This window comes from Mytilus trossulus, chromosome 3 (genome assembly GCF_036588685.1).
Source record: "Mytilus trossulus isolate FHL-02 chromosome 3, PNRI_Mtr1.1.1.hap1, whole genome shotgun sequence".
Classification (NCBI taxonomy): domain Eukaryota; kingdom Metazoa; phylum Mollusca; class Bivalvia; order Mytilida; family Mytilidae; genus Mytilus; species Mytilus trossulus.
Window position 1 is genome coordinate 49,477,426 of NC_086375.1, and position 16,458 is coordinate 49,493,883.

At 32.6% G+C, this 16,458-nt stretch overlaps 3 protein-coding genes across 3 annotated transcripts in view; 1 reads left to right on the plus strand and 2 right to left on the minus strand.

Moving 5' to 3' along the window:
• LOC134711744 (uncharacterized) overlaps positions 1 to 16,458 on the minus strand; it is a 405,579-nt gene that overhangs the window by 23,032 nt on the left and 366,089 nt on the right. The window lies entirely within an intron of this gene.
• Positions 5,470 to 8,207, minus strand: LOC134709503 (uncharacterized). Its single transcript, XM_063569664.1, has 5 exons — positions 7,888 to 8,207; positions 7,592 to 7,650; positions 6,334 to 6,987; positions 5,785 to 5,852; positions 5,470 to 5,599 (listed from the first exon to the last, which is right to left on the minus strand). The coding sequence occupies exons 1-5, from the start codon at positions 8,126 to 8,128 to the stop codon at positions 5,524 to 5,526; spliced, it is 1,098 nt and encodes a 365-aa protein (XP_063425734.1). The 5' UTR covers positions 8,129 to 8,207; the 3' UTR covers positions 5,470 to 5,523.
• LOC134709477 (lysosomal proton-coupled steroid conjugate and bile acid symporter SLC46A3-like) lies at positions 10,867 to 15,723 on the plus strand. Its single transcript, XM_063569635.1, has 4 exons — positions 10,867 to 11,953; positions 13,095 to 13,178; positions 13,616 to 13,772; positions 15,633 to 15,723. The coding sequence occupies exons 1-4, from the start codon at positions 10,867 to 10,869 to the stop codon at positions 15,721 to 15,723; spliced, it is 1,419 nt and encodes a 472-aa protein (XP_063425705.1).

The following is a 16,458-nucleotide window of genomic DNA, read 5'->3' on the forward strand; positions in this document are numbered from 1 at the left end:
CTTGCTATTAAAAAATTTGCTATTTCACAATATTGTGCAATTAGATTTTTCTTGACATTGCACAATACTGTGCAATTGAAAAGACTTGCTATTGCACAATACTTAATATAATAATTTTAGATCCTGATTTGGACCAACTTGAAAACTGGGCCCATAATCAAAAATCTAAGTACATGTTTGGATTCAGCATATCAAAGAACCCCAAGATTTCAATTTTTGTTAAAATCAAACTAAAGTTTAATTTTGGACCCTTTGGACTTCAATGTAGACCAATTTGAAAACAGGACCAAAAATGAAGAATCTACATACACAGTTAGATTTGGCATATCAAAGAACCCCATTTATTCAATTTTTGATGAAATCAAACAAAGTTTAATTTTGGACCAACTTGAAAACTGGGCCAATAATCAAGAATCTAAGTACATTTTTAGATTCAGCATATCAAAGAACCCAACCCATTCATTTTTTGTCAAAATCAAACTAAGTTTAATTTTGGACCCTTTGGACCTTAATGTAGACCAATTTGAAAACGGGACCAAAAGTTAAGAATCTACATACACAGTTAGATTCGGCATATCAAAGAACCCCAATTATTCAATTTTGATGAAATCAAACAAAGTTTAATTTTGGCCCCTTTGGGCCCCTTATTCTGTTGGGACCAAAACTCCCAAAATCAATACCAACCTTCCTTTTATGGTCATAAACCTTGTGTTTAAATTTCATAGATTTCTATTTCCTTATACTAACGTTATGGGGCGAAAACCAAGAAAAATGCTTATTTGGGTCCCTTTTTTGGCCCCTAATTCCTAAACTGTTGGGACATAAACTCCCGAATCAATACCAACCTTCCTTTTGTGGTCATAAACATTGTGTTTAAATTGCATTGATTTCTTTTTACTTTAACTAAAGTTATTGTGCAAAAACCAAGAATAATGCTTATTTGGGCCCTTTTTTGGCCCCTAATTCCTAAACTGATGAAACCAAAACTCCCAAAATCAATCACAACCTTTCTTTTGTGGTCATAAACCTTGTATCAAAATTTCATAGATTTCTATTCACGTTTACTAAAGTTAGAGTGCGAAAACTAAAAGTATCCGGACGACGACGACGCCAACGTGATAGCAATATACAACGAAATTTTTTTCAAATTTTGCGGTCGTATAAAAATCAATGCAGCATTGAAAGATTCAAATTTGAATTATGAACTACACCAGATTTCTCAAATGTTTATATATACATTTGTATATCACAGATACTGTGTTTTATAAGCTTATGTTACCATCTAATTGTCAATGGGAAAGCACCTTTCATTGATGTTCTTCATCTTGACAGACACTAGAATGTTTTTGTTAGGAAGAACTGGCCACATCATGCAGCAGGGGAAAAAATCCCAGTATTCTTTGAGATTCATTGAACCAGGCTAATTTATAAACAAATTGTTTTCAGTAAGAAGTTATTTATATTATAATGATTATCGTGCTAAAACAACCATTTTGAAAATAATGTCATTAGTTGTGTAAGAAAAGCTATATACATGTATCATGACACCTTTGCAAAGACACAATACATCATAAAATACAGGAAAACTTGACTAAGGAAATTTAGATTGAACAGGGCAATTGAAACATTTCTACTATTTCAAAGCCACATTTTATCATAAATGAAGTACAATGAGGCACTTTTTTATCATAAGAAATTGTTTCTGAAAAATTCTCTCCAGACATTGGGATGTATTCTTCTGATTTTCGACACCATTAAAGACGGAAGGTATTCATCATTTGCAAACCAAAAGAAAGAATATGATTAATGGAAATGAGACAACAGTCTGAAGAAATAGGTAGTTTGTTAAATCTAAATCTTTGCCTTTTAATAACCGGATTTTTGTGACAAAAATGTCGGTTATTGATTTGGGGATGTACGGCGACCGGGTGGGCGGCAATCAAATTTTGTCCGTGCATTAACTCATGAACCATTCAACCAAAGCTTTTAAAATTTTAATATGTTGTTACTGACAACTAAATGAAGGTCAAGTTCAATAATGGCGATTTTGACTTTTACCGTTCAGGAGTTATGGTTCTTGAAAGATTGAAAAATGGTGTTTCCAGTCGTGTCCGTGCATTTACGCATGAACTTTTCTACCAAAGCTTCCCAAATTTTAATATGTTGTTACTGATGACAAAATGGAGGTCAAGTTCAATAATGACGATTTTGACTTTTACCGTTCAGGAGTTATGGTTCTTGAAAGATTGAAAAATGGAGTTTCCAGTCGTGTCCGTGCATTTACGCATGCACTGTTCTACCAAAGCTTCCCAAATTTTAATATGTTGTTACTGATTACAAAATGGAGGTCAGGTTCAATAATGACCATTTTGACTTTTACCGTTCAGGAGTTATGGTTCTTGAAAGATTGAAAAATGGTGTTTCCAGTCGTGTTCGTGCATTTTCTCATGAACCATTCAAACAAAGCTTTTGAAATGTTTATGTGTTGTTACTGATGACAAAATAGAGGTCAAGTTCAATAATGACGATTTTGACTTTTACCGTTCAGGAGTTATGGTTCTTGAAAGATTGAAAAATGGTGTTTCCAGTCGTGTCCGTGCATTTACGCATGAACTTTTCTACCAAAGCTTCCCAAATTTTAATATGTTGTTACTGATGACAAAATGGAGGTCAAGTTCAATAATGACGATTTTGACTTTTACCGTTCAGGAGTTATGGTTCTTGAAAGATTGAAAAATGGAGTTTCCAGTCGTGTCCGTGCATTTACGCATGCACTGTTCTACCAAAGCTTCCCAAATTTTAATATGTTGTTACTGATTACAAAATGGAGGTCAGGTTCAATAATGACCATTTTGACTTTTACCGTTCAGGAGTTATGGTTCTTGAAAGATTGAAAAATGGTGTTTCCAGTCGTGTTCGTGCATTTTCTCATGAACCATTCAAACAAAGCTTTTGAAATGTTTATGTGTTGTTACTGATGACAAAATAGAGGTCAAGTTCAATAATGACGATTTTGACTTTTACCGTTCAGGAGTTATGGTTCTTGAAAGATTGTAAAATGGTGTTTCCATTCACGTTGTTGCATTTACTCATGAATCATTCAATCTAAGCTTTTCAAATTTTAATATGTTGATACTGATGACAAAATAGAGGTCAAATATGATATTGACAATTTTCACTTTCACCATTCATCAGTAATGGTTCTTGTGATATTGCCAGGACACAAATAAATGTTAGTAAATCCGGTTTACTGTCGTTGTGACAGCCTCTTGTTAAACTATCAATAAATAGTGTTTCTCGTTTTGTTTATATAGATCAGACCGTTGGTTTTCCCGTTTGAATGGTTTTACACTAGTAATTTTGGGGCCCTTTATAGCTTGTTGTTCGGTGTGAGCCAAGGCTCCGTGTTGAAGGCCGTACTTTAACCTATAATGGTTTAATTTTTAAATTGTTATTTGGATGGAGAGTTGTCTCATTGGCACTCACACCACATCTTCCTATATCTATTTATATGATGACCTCAAACAGATTTTCATATAGTTTTAATGAGGTAATTTTTCAAGTTAAAATATCTTGAAATGAAGTTGCTTCATTACCTCACCAGAAACTAGTTTGTTGCTTTGTCGTCGCTGGGAGCTTCCAGACTAAGACAGCAACCATTTGATTTTCGGGGTGGGCTATGGTTTTTTTTGGAAAAAAAGTTTGTTTCCAGTTTTTGGAGAAAAAAATAATTTGTTTTTCATTCTGAGAAAAAAAAATGTTTGTTTCACCCTCAGCTGCCAATGTAATGGTAAAATTGAAAAGAAAAAAATTGTTTTCTACTTGTTGCGAAAAAAATAGATTATTATAGATTTTTTTTTTTACCATTTTGTATTCTAGATCGAATGGATGAAGGTTTTCTTGGCTACTTTTTCTAAAAAAGAACATGGTTGTTCGCCCTTATCCTTCCTACCAAGAAAATAGTTGCCTGCTATACATCTTTTACTGTCTTGATTTAAACAAACAAAATCTTAACAGAAAGACATGAAGACTATTATATAAAGAACATCTGACACTTCAATTTCTCTTTGCCGAAATAAAAGAAAATGTCAACCTACCTACCCAATGTCTCTACCTTTTGGCAAACCAAAAAAAAATTGTATGTGTGGTCTTATCTAGCATCAGTAAAAGTCCACTACAAATTTTGAAATGCTTTGACATATTAATTCTGAAAAGCGCATTGGATAACGAAATTTGTTTTATTTAACGTACAGAAATTATGTTGTCATGACAGTATAAACACAATATAACCAGGATAAAATATGAATGAAAGTAAGCAGAGGATAGTTTGTTTTTCAGTATCAAATATCCAATCGGTCGTTTTAACTGCTAGTTCGACATTCAGATTTACGGCGTCAAAAGAAATAAAAAAAAAAAGGATTTTCACAAGGATTAATTTTGAAAATTGATAAAATTGATATAAATAAAAGAGATGCAAGTTATCATTTTGTGAACCCTACAGATTAAATAGTACGTTCACGTTGTCCTAACATATAAACTCGTATATAGTTTATCTGTCGTTATCAACCAAATAAATCAAAAGTACTACACGAGCACTCACTCTACAAAATTAATTATATGTATTAAAATCTTGAGAAACATGAAAAATATATAGACTGACTTTAAAAAGCTATGATTGACAAAAACTAACCAAAAAACCTACATCTCTAGTCTAGCATAATGGTCGCTATACAGAATATTTCTATAATAAAATACAGGAACATTTTTTCAATCAATTTGTGAATGATGAATCAAAGATGAATGGCAGGTTCCTTATTCATCAATAATCTATCATTATGTTGACCATACTGTCAAATTAATTTCTCGTCAATTTTCTCCAGTATGTACGGATGGCAGTAAAGTTTTAGAATTCGTTAATAAATTATCAGGGCATCAGAAAATATAAACATTGGCTTTGTCTTCCTAATTGTCCAGTCTTCGTGAAATGTAGCCTAGAGAGATGCTAGGAAAAACGTTAGTATTTTTACCATCTTGAATGAAAACTGGAAATTTCAGCCGTTAGTATTGACCGACTATCTGTGTATTGCTTATAGTACAGTGGCAATTATTTCACGCATATCCAGTATAAATAGAAAAGTCAAAATGTTTTACTCATTTATTTTATGAAAACTATATGATAACAATCAAATATTTTTGTTTTGTTTCGGATTGCGATCTATTTATGTCCTTTCTGTTGGCAGCTCTGTAAAACAATATATTCTTGGTGTCAAATCTAATATGAAGGGTTCCGTTCAATTTTGTGGATATGTCTTGCAACTGCAAACTAATTTAGATGTGTATAATACCAAAAGGCGGCTTGTATAAGGAAAGAAGATACTATTTTGAGTTACTTGATGCATATGCCACCTGAACAAAACAAAACATTAGCAATGTAGAAAATTTTATTGATATATAAATGTCTACATAAAATTGCGAAAATTAAGTCCATCAGCCATCTTGCTCTACGGAAGCTGTAGATTTCTACTAACTTTGATTTTGGTTGCTGTAATAATTCTGGATGTCTTGAAGCAGATCATTGACGGGGCGAGTTTGAAATTGTCTGAAATTAAAGAAACATTTTTTAATTTTATAAAGAGACAAAATTTAACAATACATAAAATCAATATACAAGCAGATATTTTATCGCTTGAGAATTGCAAAATCTTATTTATCACATTGATAATAGTTTTATCCCTCATTAACATATTGTCGTGATCAGATGAAATGTAAATAAACTATACTTACTTTCTGTAATGTCTGTTTCTGAAGTATGGTTGGACGCTTTTTCTGTAATGCAGAGACCATTCTGCTATCTAGAAGATACAAAAGTATGTGATCAATTTTTTTCAATGATTTTTTCAATTCTGATATATTTAGTGGATTTGTTCGTCTGTTTCAAATTGCCGATTAAAATTAACATATTTTGTTTTCTTTTATTTGGAAAAAGACAACATACCACTGTGACCATTTTTATACTAAACTAATGACTCCGACATAGATCACTTTACTAAGTTATAGTGATTTTTTTGTATAAATCTTATGCAGGGACACTATAAGCAAACATCTTACATCCGAGATCGTTGGGTAATGGAACCACAAAGGATCTTAAAAAAATAGTAGCTAAACCCATCATCGTTCTACTTTTTAGAAGGAATTTTTAAGTAAAACTGTAAAATTTGTAGAATTAAAATGTATTCAAAACGTTTCTTATGTCATTGTTGATAGGTTTGTTGTTGAACACCTAATTAGCATAATGTGTTCATGTTTATAGATTTCCATGAAGATCGTACATACCTTATTTGATATGCACAGATCATAAATTCTGCAAAGAATATCCAACAATTCCTCGTTTCCAAGACGTTTATTTCTGACAACAACTTCTGTAACGCTCTCTGGTGAAATGTCAAATGGTACCACATCATTATGTAACAGCCGTGTCAACTTGTTGAATGTTAACGAGTCTGGTGTATATTGAATTGCCAGATTATCTTTATCTCTTTCAAGCCCAGCAAGCAATGTTTCGGTGTATCTTTCTATAGCAGCATGATTTTTAACGAATGGAGGTAAATAAGAATGTTGACGGTAAAGTTTGTCAAAAGTAGGATCATCTTGAACAACATCACTTCTTGTATAGTTTGTGGGTTCTTCGCTTCTTGTGTAGTTTGTCGGTTCATCGTTTCTTGTATAGTTTGTCGTATCTTCGTTTCTTGTATAGTTAATCGGTTCATGGTTTCTTGTATAATTTGTCGGCTCTTCTGGTTCTTCCTCTATTTCACCGGAGCCATCAGACTCTATCTCGTCTGGGACCAGTGGAGGAGGTAAACTCTCACGCCAACAGTAAAAACTTGTAAGTTCAGCTTCATTCTCAAAATTTCTAAGTTCGTTGCCCGACAGATTTAAAATCTTTATTACTTTAAGTGTTGGCCGTTCAGGTTTTGGTTCTTGTATCTGCAAAAAATGCATAAAAATGGTAAAATACAAGGAAGTTTTCTCGAATGCTTTTTTTCAAATTCAAATCCAGTTTAATTTTGAGTCGAAAAGTTGAATACCTATAAAATGTTAGCTCGGTTTTCACTTCTCATACATAATAGATCACAAAATTATTATAAAATAAAACACGTTTACAGTTTAGAGTAAAAAAACTACTAGTTTGTAAAGATTGAATTCTTGTTACACCATACAACGCCAATATTATTCCAATAAAAATACTCTCCGCAATAGTTAACTTATATGTTTTATGGTTCCCTAAATTCGACTCACACGTGCCATTGGTTGTTCTGAAGTACTTTTTTTTTAAATCCATCCGCATCAATTTCAATTTTCCTGAAAACCCATATACGGATTAGAGGCCATGGGGATGTAAGACATGTCCACAAGTTCTATGACTGCTGTGGTAATTTTAGAGCCATACTTTCAATATAGTTATTATGTGTTTTATTTTACAACTGAATTATCTTGATAAGTTTAGTTTCTAAATGTCAGACATCCGTCAAATTAACCCTCTTTTTAAAATTAACGAATTTATGCTTATAATCCTAAGTATGATACATACCATTGAAAGATTTTGATCTGTATTTTTTTCTTCAGTCGGCTCGTCTTCAATTTCTGGAACTAGAAAATCAACAAATTGAACAATTTATAACAGTATAACCTGACCCAATCATGCAAGTGCATACCTTATTCAGTTGATATATTTCTCTTTTCTTTTTATATATTTAAAAAAAAATCTATTAAATAAAATATACAAAACATTTTTTTAAGATAAAAACATATTTTCATTTATGCCTTGAAAAGCGTCGCGTCTAATGGCAAAAATAATTTTCTATATAAACAACAAAAAATACTTACTGTTGGCTTTCGGCAACTTGTCCAAAATATATCTAAAACACAGTACAGTCATGAAAGCAGCTGTTGATAGTCCTAACGCTGTCGCCGTATATTCGATGTAGTCGTCTGCTGTTAGCTTCGATTCCAGATTAAAGTCTGAGTAGGATGCATCGAGTATAGTCGACAGTGTAGTATTACCAAGATCTGTTCTGTGTCCAATTCTAGTCAAGAAACGATGGACTTGATCCAGTAGGAAATCCATTACTATATGTCTGAGAAGAAGCAAACACAAATTATACACTGCCTTTGAGTTTGCAAGACGTTGCCAGTGTACTATAATCCTTTGCGATAACTATGACGTTATGCCTATTGTGACTGTGATAAGGGAGGTAAATTTCGGATGTTGCTTGAAGGATTTTATTTACAGATTCAAAAAATGATATAAACAATAATATTATAATTTCCTGAAAGTCACCATTGTTTGCACGAATTTTCACTTTTCAATGTTTACAGAATCGTAAAATCTCAACCAAACCATAATTTTGCACAAAAAAGCGCTAGTTTCGCAACGTTGCTAATGATAAAAATTCGCAGAAATCACTAACGTGGCAAAATGGTATCGTCTCGTCGAAAGTACACCCAAATACAAAGGATTACGGACATGGGCAAATAAAGACTGTTTAATTTTATATTCCCAATAAATTCTAATATAGCAATGTATTCATAGAACTTTTTTTCATGTACGGCAGGAAAAAAAATGCAGGGAATGGGATCTTAAGCATTAAAAACATAGGTTTTCTTTTGTCTAGCTAAAATGAGTACTTGGACCCCCTTTTCAACTTTTGAAATCGACTATCTCAGTACTACTTCAAGAATGTTGTATCGATATGGGAAAAAAAACCCAGATCAACGGCAGAATTTTTCTATATCCATTTGCATTGTCAAGAAAGGTATCGACGACTTTTTATTACCGGCAATATATATGTATGATTTCACAAACATTTCGAATGCAGCAATTATTGAAGGAAAACACAAAAAGGACAATTGATTGTTGATTGTTTACAACAACAAAAAAACGGGTGAAAGGTATAGAAAAATAAAAGTTTGTGCTTATATATGAGAAAAAATTTCAAACTAAACATCTCCAAAAAGAATTCATGAAGGTACATATTCTTTGCACATTCCAATAGTGCGAAAAATTAACTATATGTTAAAAATGTTAAGAAATAATCAATAATGATCTTTTTTTTTTTTATCGTTCGTCCATGGAGTTCTCCTGTCGTCAGGTTTGCTTATTACAAGTATCATTGCCGTTCTAATTTAGCGATCTGGTTTCTTCCCTGTTACTGGAATCTTTACGTTACACAAGTTTTACAGTTTTTCACAATGAAAATTCCCGTGTCATAAATTAGAACATTCTTGAAGTACTACATATTTGACTCTCTAAGTGTGCACTGTTTTTATCGGCGATATGCAACTATATATATATATATACTTTCAACCTTAGATTTCAGTCAATCTTGCTCAGCGAAATATTGGTATGTTTATAAATGCATTTTATTTATTTATTTTGTATCAATTTGCGGATGTAAAGTCAATATGCAATCCAATTTAATAAATTACAAGCATAAGCAAAAATAATAAGGGCAGGGGGAGGGGATTTAGACGTAGGTCAAAATGGTTTAACACTATGATCAGTATCTGATAGAAATCAAATTTTCAAAATTTATCGTTTTTACAAAACTAAAGTCAGATTGCAAAATATAACAAAGTGACAAATTTTATTCCAAGCGTGATATAAAAATGTTGTTTACTACATATTTTTTGTATTTTTCAATATCTTTGATAAATATCATTTCAAAATGTTTTAACGGAAAGAAAGTAAATGACTAGTATATTTTTAAAGACAATTATGAACTCAATCCATATCTGATCTAGAGACGGTTGGTACATTCTGTTAATGACATCAGAATACGAAAAAAAAAGCCATTATGGGGTCAGCATTCTTGTTATGTTGCAATGTTTGTAAGTAAATGTCAATTTTGGCGACAATTCTCGAAGATATTATATTGGGAAAATAAATCCTTTTCATTTTTATTTTCAATGGCTATATTCTAATGCTAAGAAGCTCTAAAACTAGCATACTTTCCGGGTCAAGGATTTTATACTGAATACTTGAATGTATAAACAAATATGTTCCAATCCTTGCTTTTGTTTAGAAAAATCTCTTTAAAATGGGAAAACACTTTTTTAATCTTTAACGTAACAAAGACAAACGTGAAACAGTGTTTTTTTATAATGTCTGTTGTTCCGCTCGATGATGATAACTTCAACATTCCAAAATCTGCAACTGCATCGTTGCAGTTGTGTACAGTAAGTTTGCGCAGAGGCCAGTGCACTTAGTACTAGTTATGAATACAATTTATTTTCGGCTATGTACCCACTGGTAGTCCGATTACATTTTATGCTCTTTTTTATTTGTTGATCTTAGGTGTATATTTTTCGTTACCTCTTTATAAAGAATATGTATAAAACAGTGCACCATGGACGCAATGTTTTAGTGCTGTTAAAATGTTTTTCTATGCATGACTACGATGATAAGTTGGATAGGACAGACTGAATTAAGTCTTGCATCTGGGCACCGAATATGCAAGAACTCGTACACTTCAAACAGAGAACGTGTGAGAGGGGACATTTTATACGTCCCTTAATTAATTGGTTATTCCGGGGGATGGGTGAAATGGGATTGGATATGTTTCTTTTATACTCAAAAATCAAAATGTGTTTAGCGATATAAATTACTGGTAAGGACAATTTTGATACACTGTAGCAAGCTTTAACATTAAACAACACCAGCACTAATATACGGACTATGTATGTGTACTTTGAGGACAATATAAAGCTAAGACTTTTGTTTTGAACTGATTTTCTAGAAAAACTGACCATACCACTTGGAGAAATGTTTTCTCATTTTTTTTCAGGGAAAACTGATATATCAACATGGCATCAAATGAAGAAAAAATTGAATCTCTTCCTCCGTCAAAAATGACACGTCAACATTATTTACTTTACGTTATGATCGCATTGTTCATGTATTCCACTGTATGTTCAGTCGTAGTGGAAACTCAATATGCTTACTATGCTGTTCAGCGAGAAAGAAACATTACAGACTCACTATCACGTGATGCACCATGTACAGTTAATAAATCAACAAGCCAATACCTCCTTCAACAGGAAATACAAAGAGAGACAGCACAGTGGAATGCGTATGGTCACATAGCAAGCGCTTTCCCAGCGCTAATCATGACAATCTTAGTTGGTTCATGGAGTGATAAAATTGGACGAAGAGTTGCACTTATCATTCCAATTCTAGGACTTATTTTCAAATGTTCTTTTCTAGCTATTTCAGTACAGTTAGAATTGAACATTTATTATTTAGTGATTCCGTTTTTTGTGGATGGTATAGCCGGTACTTCTGTCGGTTTTATCTCTGCTGCTCTGTCGTTCACCGCAGATTTGACGAAATATGGCAAGACTAGAACATTTGGTATTGTTCTGGTTGAAATGACCCTTGGCATAGGCGTGACGACAGCTAACATAACTTCAGGATACTTAATTAAATACGCAGGATTTTTATATTCTGTAGTTGCATGTTTATCAGTTGCCATTCTGACTTTGATATTGATAATCTTCTTACCAGAAACCGTTCAGACGAAGAAAAATTTTCAAAGCGTCTCACAAATACAATATTTTAGAAATTCTATTAACTTCTACATACACAAAGGTCCTTCTCGTTGGAAATATATCATTCTTGCTGCTTCATTTGCATTGTCTGTTATGCCAACTATTGGAAGAAATAACGTCCAGATATTTTATTTACTTAATTCTCCATACTGTTGGAGTTCTGTTTTGATTGGTTGGTTTGGAGCTGCAAGATCTGTGTCAGAATTAATCATTGGCTTAGGACTTGTTCGTCTTCTACGGAAATGTATGTCTGAACGGCAAATGTTGTTTGTAGGCACTCTATCAGCAATTGGTTACTACACCCTGATGTCAACTGCAGTTAACGATATCATGGTATTTTTAAGTAAGTTCAGACACATTGCATTATTATTTAAGATATCTTGAAGAATATATTTTAAAACTAAATATATGTATGGAAGTTCTTTTTCACAGTAAAACAAAATTGTTTACTAGTATATTAATGCAAATGTTTATTTTTTTAAGAGTTCCAATAATCATTTTTACCCAAATGTTATTGTTTCATTGCTATACGACTCAGTCATGTTCTACTGGTTGAACTAAGTATAACAATTTTGCAGTTAGAACAGCGGTTCATTAGCCGCGGTCATCTAAACTATAATTTCAGTTTGAACTTTAATATAGTAAACTTCAGTTCTTTTTTAATTTCTCGTCATTAATTTATGTTACTGGGATTTTCCCGATCTAACAGATACAATTTGTGTTTGCTGTTCATGTCGCCCGTCTGACTGTGCAAAGTGGAAAAAAACACAGCCACAACTCGTAGGAATAGGAAAGTGTATACGATACGGATTCCTTTCAATTTCTGGTTAATTGGTCCGTCGTTGGTTTATTAAGAGGACAAATTTCTACCCACACCTAACCGTTCTTATGTTCCAAGTAAAACCTTGAATAGATTGAATTTGACGACTTCGAATCCTTGTCAACCTAGATTAAACATTTACGGTAACATTACGTCTTGATGGTTTTCTGTAAGAAACCTAAACTTTCCGTAATTGCAAAAGAACATGTCACTAAAGTCTTGATGGTACTTTATTTTTTTGTGTGATTAAAAACCTATGACTTTTCTCTGACCGTTATTTAGACAATGCGTATCCTAACATGACTACGATAAACACCTTTTGTGTCCATGTTACAACCAAGGAGATTAAGTGATTGCTCGGAGAACCTCGAAATCAAGGGTTTAGTATAATCAAAGTAAAACTATTCCTAAAATTAAGTTACTTCGGTGCAAAATGAGATTTCAATGGTTGAAAAAGACATAATCCACATTTAACCGAAGCAAAAGATATCTACTAGGTAGTTTTCATTTTCATAGGAAAGCTGACGAAGACTATTGTTCACCGGAATAGCACAAACGTAAAAGGAATAAACTGACCAAAGACTATAGATAAAAATCTGTATATAATAGACATTGCATACTAGTAATATGCTGTGTTTAAACCGTTGTGCTTTTGTATTCCTAGCTCCTGTTGTTGGAATTATGTCACACTACCCTAAGCCTATGATACGGTCTTTGTTGTCAGCAATCACAGCCAGAGGTGAACAAGGTATGATATTAAGATTTCACACCAAGTCAATGACACGGTCCTTACTGTCAAGAAATATCTGTAACATAAAAAAACATATAAACGGCACCCAGTCAGTTGGCCGACAATTAACGTTCAATATAATTTTTGATTTCGAAGAATTTGGTATCGAGCAGCACTTAGTCCTTAGAACTAACGACGATTACTGTAACTAAAAACCTCATCAAAGATAATAGGCTAATAATTTTGTGTGTTAAATAAAGTACTTAGTTTGAGAAACACGTTTTTTGTGCAAGGAAATCCTATCTAAAATTTCTTTCAAGCAAAAAAAAAGTGTTTTGCAACTTTAACTACTGCAATAAAAATCAAGCACACGTTGATGGTTTTCCCGGTAGTCGTTTCACTCTGATGCTCAATATCAGTCTATTACATCTTTAATATATGTGCTATTTTTACAGGTGCAATGTTTGGAGGTTTGACAGCCATTGAGTCTACATCTGCTTTGTTGGGTTCGGTGTTGGCTAACTTTATTTACGGAGAAACAGTTGCTATTTACAGAGGAATAGCTATGGCTATATTTGGTGTCTACCATTTCATCGCCCTTTGTTTGATAAGGTATCTATATTTTTTTCTTCAATGTTTCAATTTTGAATCACAAATTTCGAATCAGTATCATATCACACTTGCTCTAGAAATGCTAAAACGATGAATCTACATAAAATATCATTAAACTTTAGATAGCTGATCCCGTACAATCATCTTGTCTGTATAAGTATATACTTTTAATCAAATTATTCCAAGGCCGTAACTAGGTATCTTATTTTAGTGAGGCAAAATAGTTGAGCCGAGCGAAGCGAGGCGAAATTTTTTTTTTTGGAGGTTCTAAATGAATGGTGCAAAATCCTGCATTCTAGGCATTTTTAGAGAGTTTGATAATGTTTTGAATTTGGACACTTTTTATATAATTTTTTCATATTTTAAGACTTTTACTAACAACAAATTTTTAACAAATTTATTTCAATTTATATGTAAGATAATCATCCAAATATCACTGATTTTAGTCTGCTGCCAGAACATAGAACAAACATCGATTCAGTAGAGTTTGCCAAATTTTTCTATGGCCGTTTCAGTCAAATCGTTTCAGAACCATAATTTGGTTTGCTGGTATTCTTATCGCGTTGAACATGAAGCATGGCAAGACGCACAATCTCTCGCCAATCATGCATGCTCTTTTCCAAGTTTTCAGTCATTTCAGGGCAGTCTGTTTCTAAAAGTAGTACAATATCATCAACACAGTGATCAAATTGTGTCTTCTTCCAATTCATTCTCCATCAGCAATTTGGTAGCAGCATCGGTAGTAACAGTTTTCTTTGCAAAGGGGAATTAAGCTTCTTTGTAAGCACCATCATAAAGTCGCAGTTACAAAATATTAAATTCACTTTTATGCTGACAGAAAATATAGACAAACTAGGGATAGAATGAGATAAGATACATGTATATGACTCTATTTATAGAGTAAGTATATATGATATGGGTACAGGGGAATTGGAATGGAGTTTTTGACGTTTACATGTAAGTCCGTAATTTCAAATTATTTCTGGAAATAGTTCAGGTGGTATTTCAGTTCCAGAATCTATAAATTTAGGGGTTGGGGTGTCCGATTCAGAAACCCCGAATACAAAGAAAAGAAAAGTTCCGTAGTCCCGAATAAGTAAAGACAATATCCTTAGGATGTACCATTCCTCAATAATATGAAATTGAAATATGGGTTATTCTTTCAATTTTTAAGGTTATACGAAACATGGATACAAATTAATCCTTGCATTATTTATATTTTATTTATCTGTAAAGAGAAAGATTAAAGTTAGTGACATGAATAAGCATACAGGACTGCCCCTTGCAATGCCCAGTACTTGATACGTCAAAAGTTGGTGAAACGGAGAAATGAATACACAGACAGGATTGCCCCCTTCCGAAGACCAGTACTTGATTTGTCTCTACATATCGTTTTTGGATTGCTCCAATGAAGTCATATGCAATACTCAGACTCTGTTCACCAAAAAACTAGTTTGCTCTTTCTGCAAGACCCTGTTTTGAACAAGAGATCCATGATGATTATCGTTACTACCGTAGGTTAATGTAATCGGGGAAACAGCACACGTTGAGATGCTGAGATATAGGGTAGGAAGAATAGTTTAAAAGGATGGAATGATGACAAGTTATAGAAATTAAGTTTGAGACAGAACAACTAATGACTATTATATTTATACATTGTATAAAAAAAAAATCAGTTTCAAATTTTTTAGTGAGGCAATTGCCTCACTTGCCTCAAGGGTAGTTACGGCCTTGTATTCGACATTTTATTAAACCTTTGCTTATATTTGTATTTTCTTATGCGGAGATGTTTTAATATTTTTTTTTTTGTGATAACAATTCTTTTGTGCGTACATATACGAACTTTATTTTATATTTCAGCGTATTCATATTTAGAGAAAAACGAGAAAAGAAAATCTCCGAGGATGTGAATGTTGGTGATGAGAAAATTATATATACAATTAAAATGTGATGACTTATAAGATTAAGAACATTCGGTAAACTACTGTAACGTGATGATTTAAAAAAAAAAAAGATCTTTACCATTTATAAAACAAACGTGTGTCGACTGACTACATATAGTATTTGAATGCACAACTGAAAGTATGAAACTAATCATGTAGTGTATTTTTAAAAACGAGTTTTTAGGTCTGTAAATAAATACTAGTATGCAGTCTTCTACCTATCGACAAAGACAATTATTCTGCAGAAAAAATGTAGAGAATGTCTGCTTATCCATTACAATTAATAAAATCTCGTTTGGTTTCGTCTTAGTTCTATAATATCAAACCTCGAAGGTTCATATCATTTACATTCAACGTTTTTTTTATAGATTTTTTTAAACTCTAAATGATAAATGACGGTTCAACATTGATAGTAAAAAAAAATATCCGACAATAAACGTTGTATGTAAATGATACGAACGGTCAACATTGATAGTAAAAAAATCGAAAAAAAACGTTTAATGTAAATGATATGAACGGTCAACATTGATAGTGAAAAAAAATATCCGATAACAAAAGTTGAATGTAAATGATATGAACGATTTTGTTTTTTACTATCAAAATATCCCATAAAAACAACATTGAATGTAAACGATATGAACCTTCGAAGTCTTATATTATAGAACTAGTCTCGTCTTAACTGTGTTAAAACAGACAGAAGACAGATGTCTATGGGTCAAAATTTGTAAGGGTAGACCCCATAT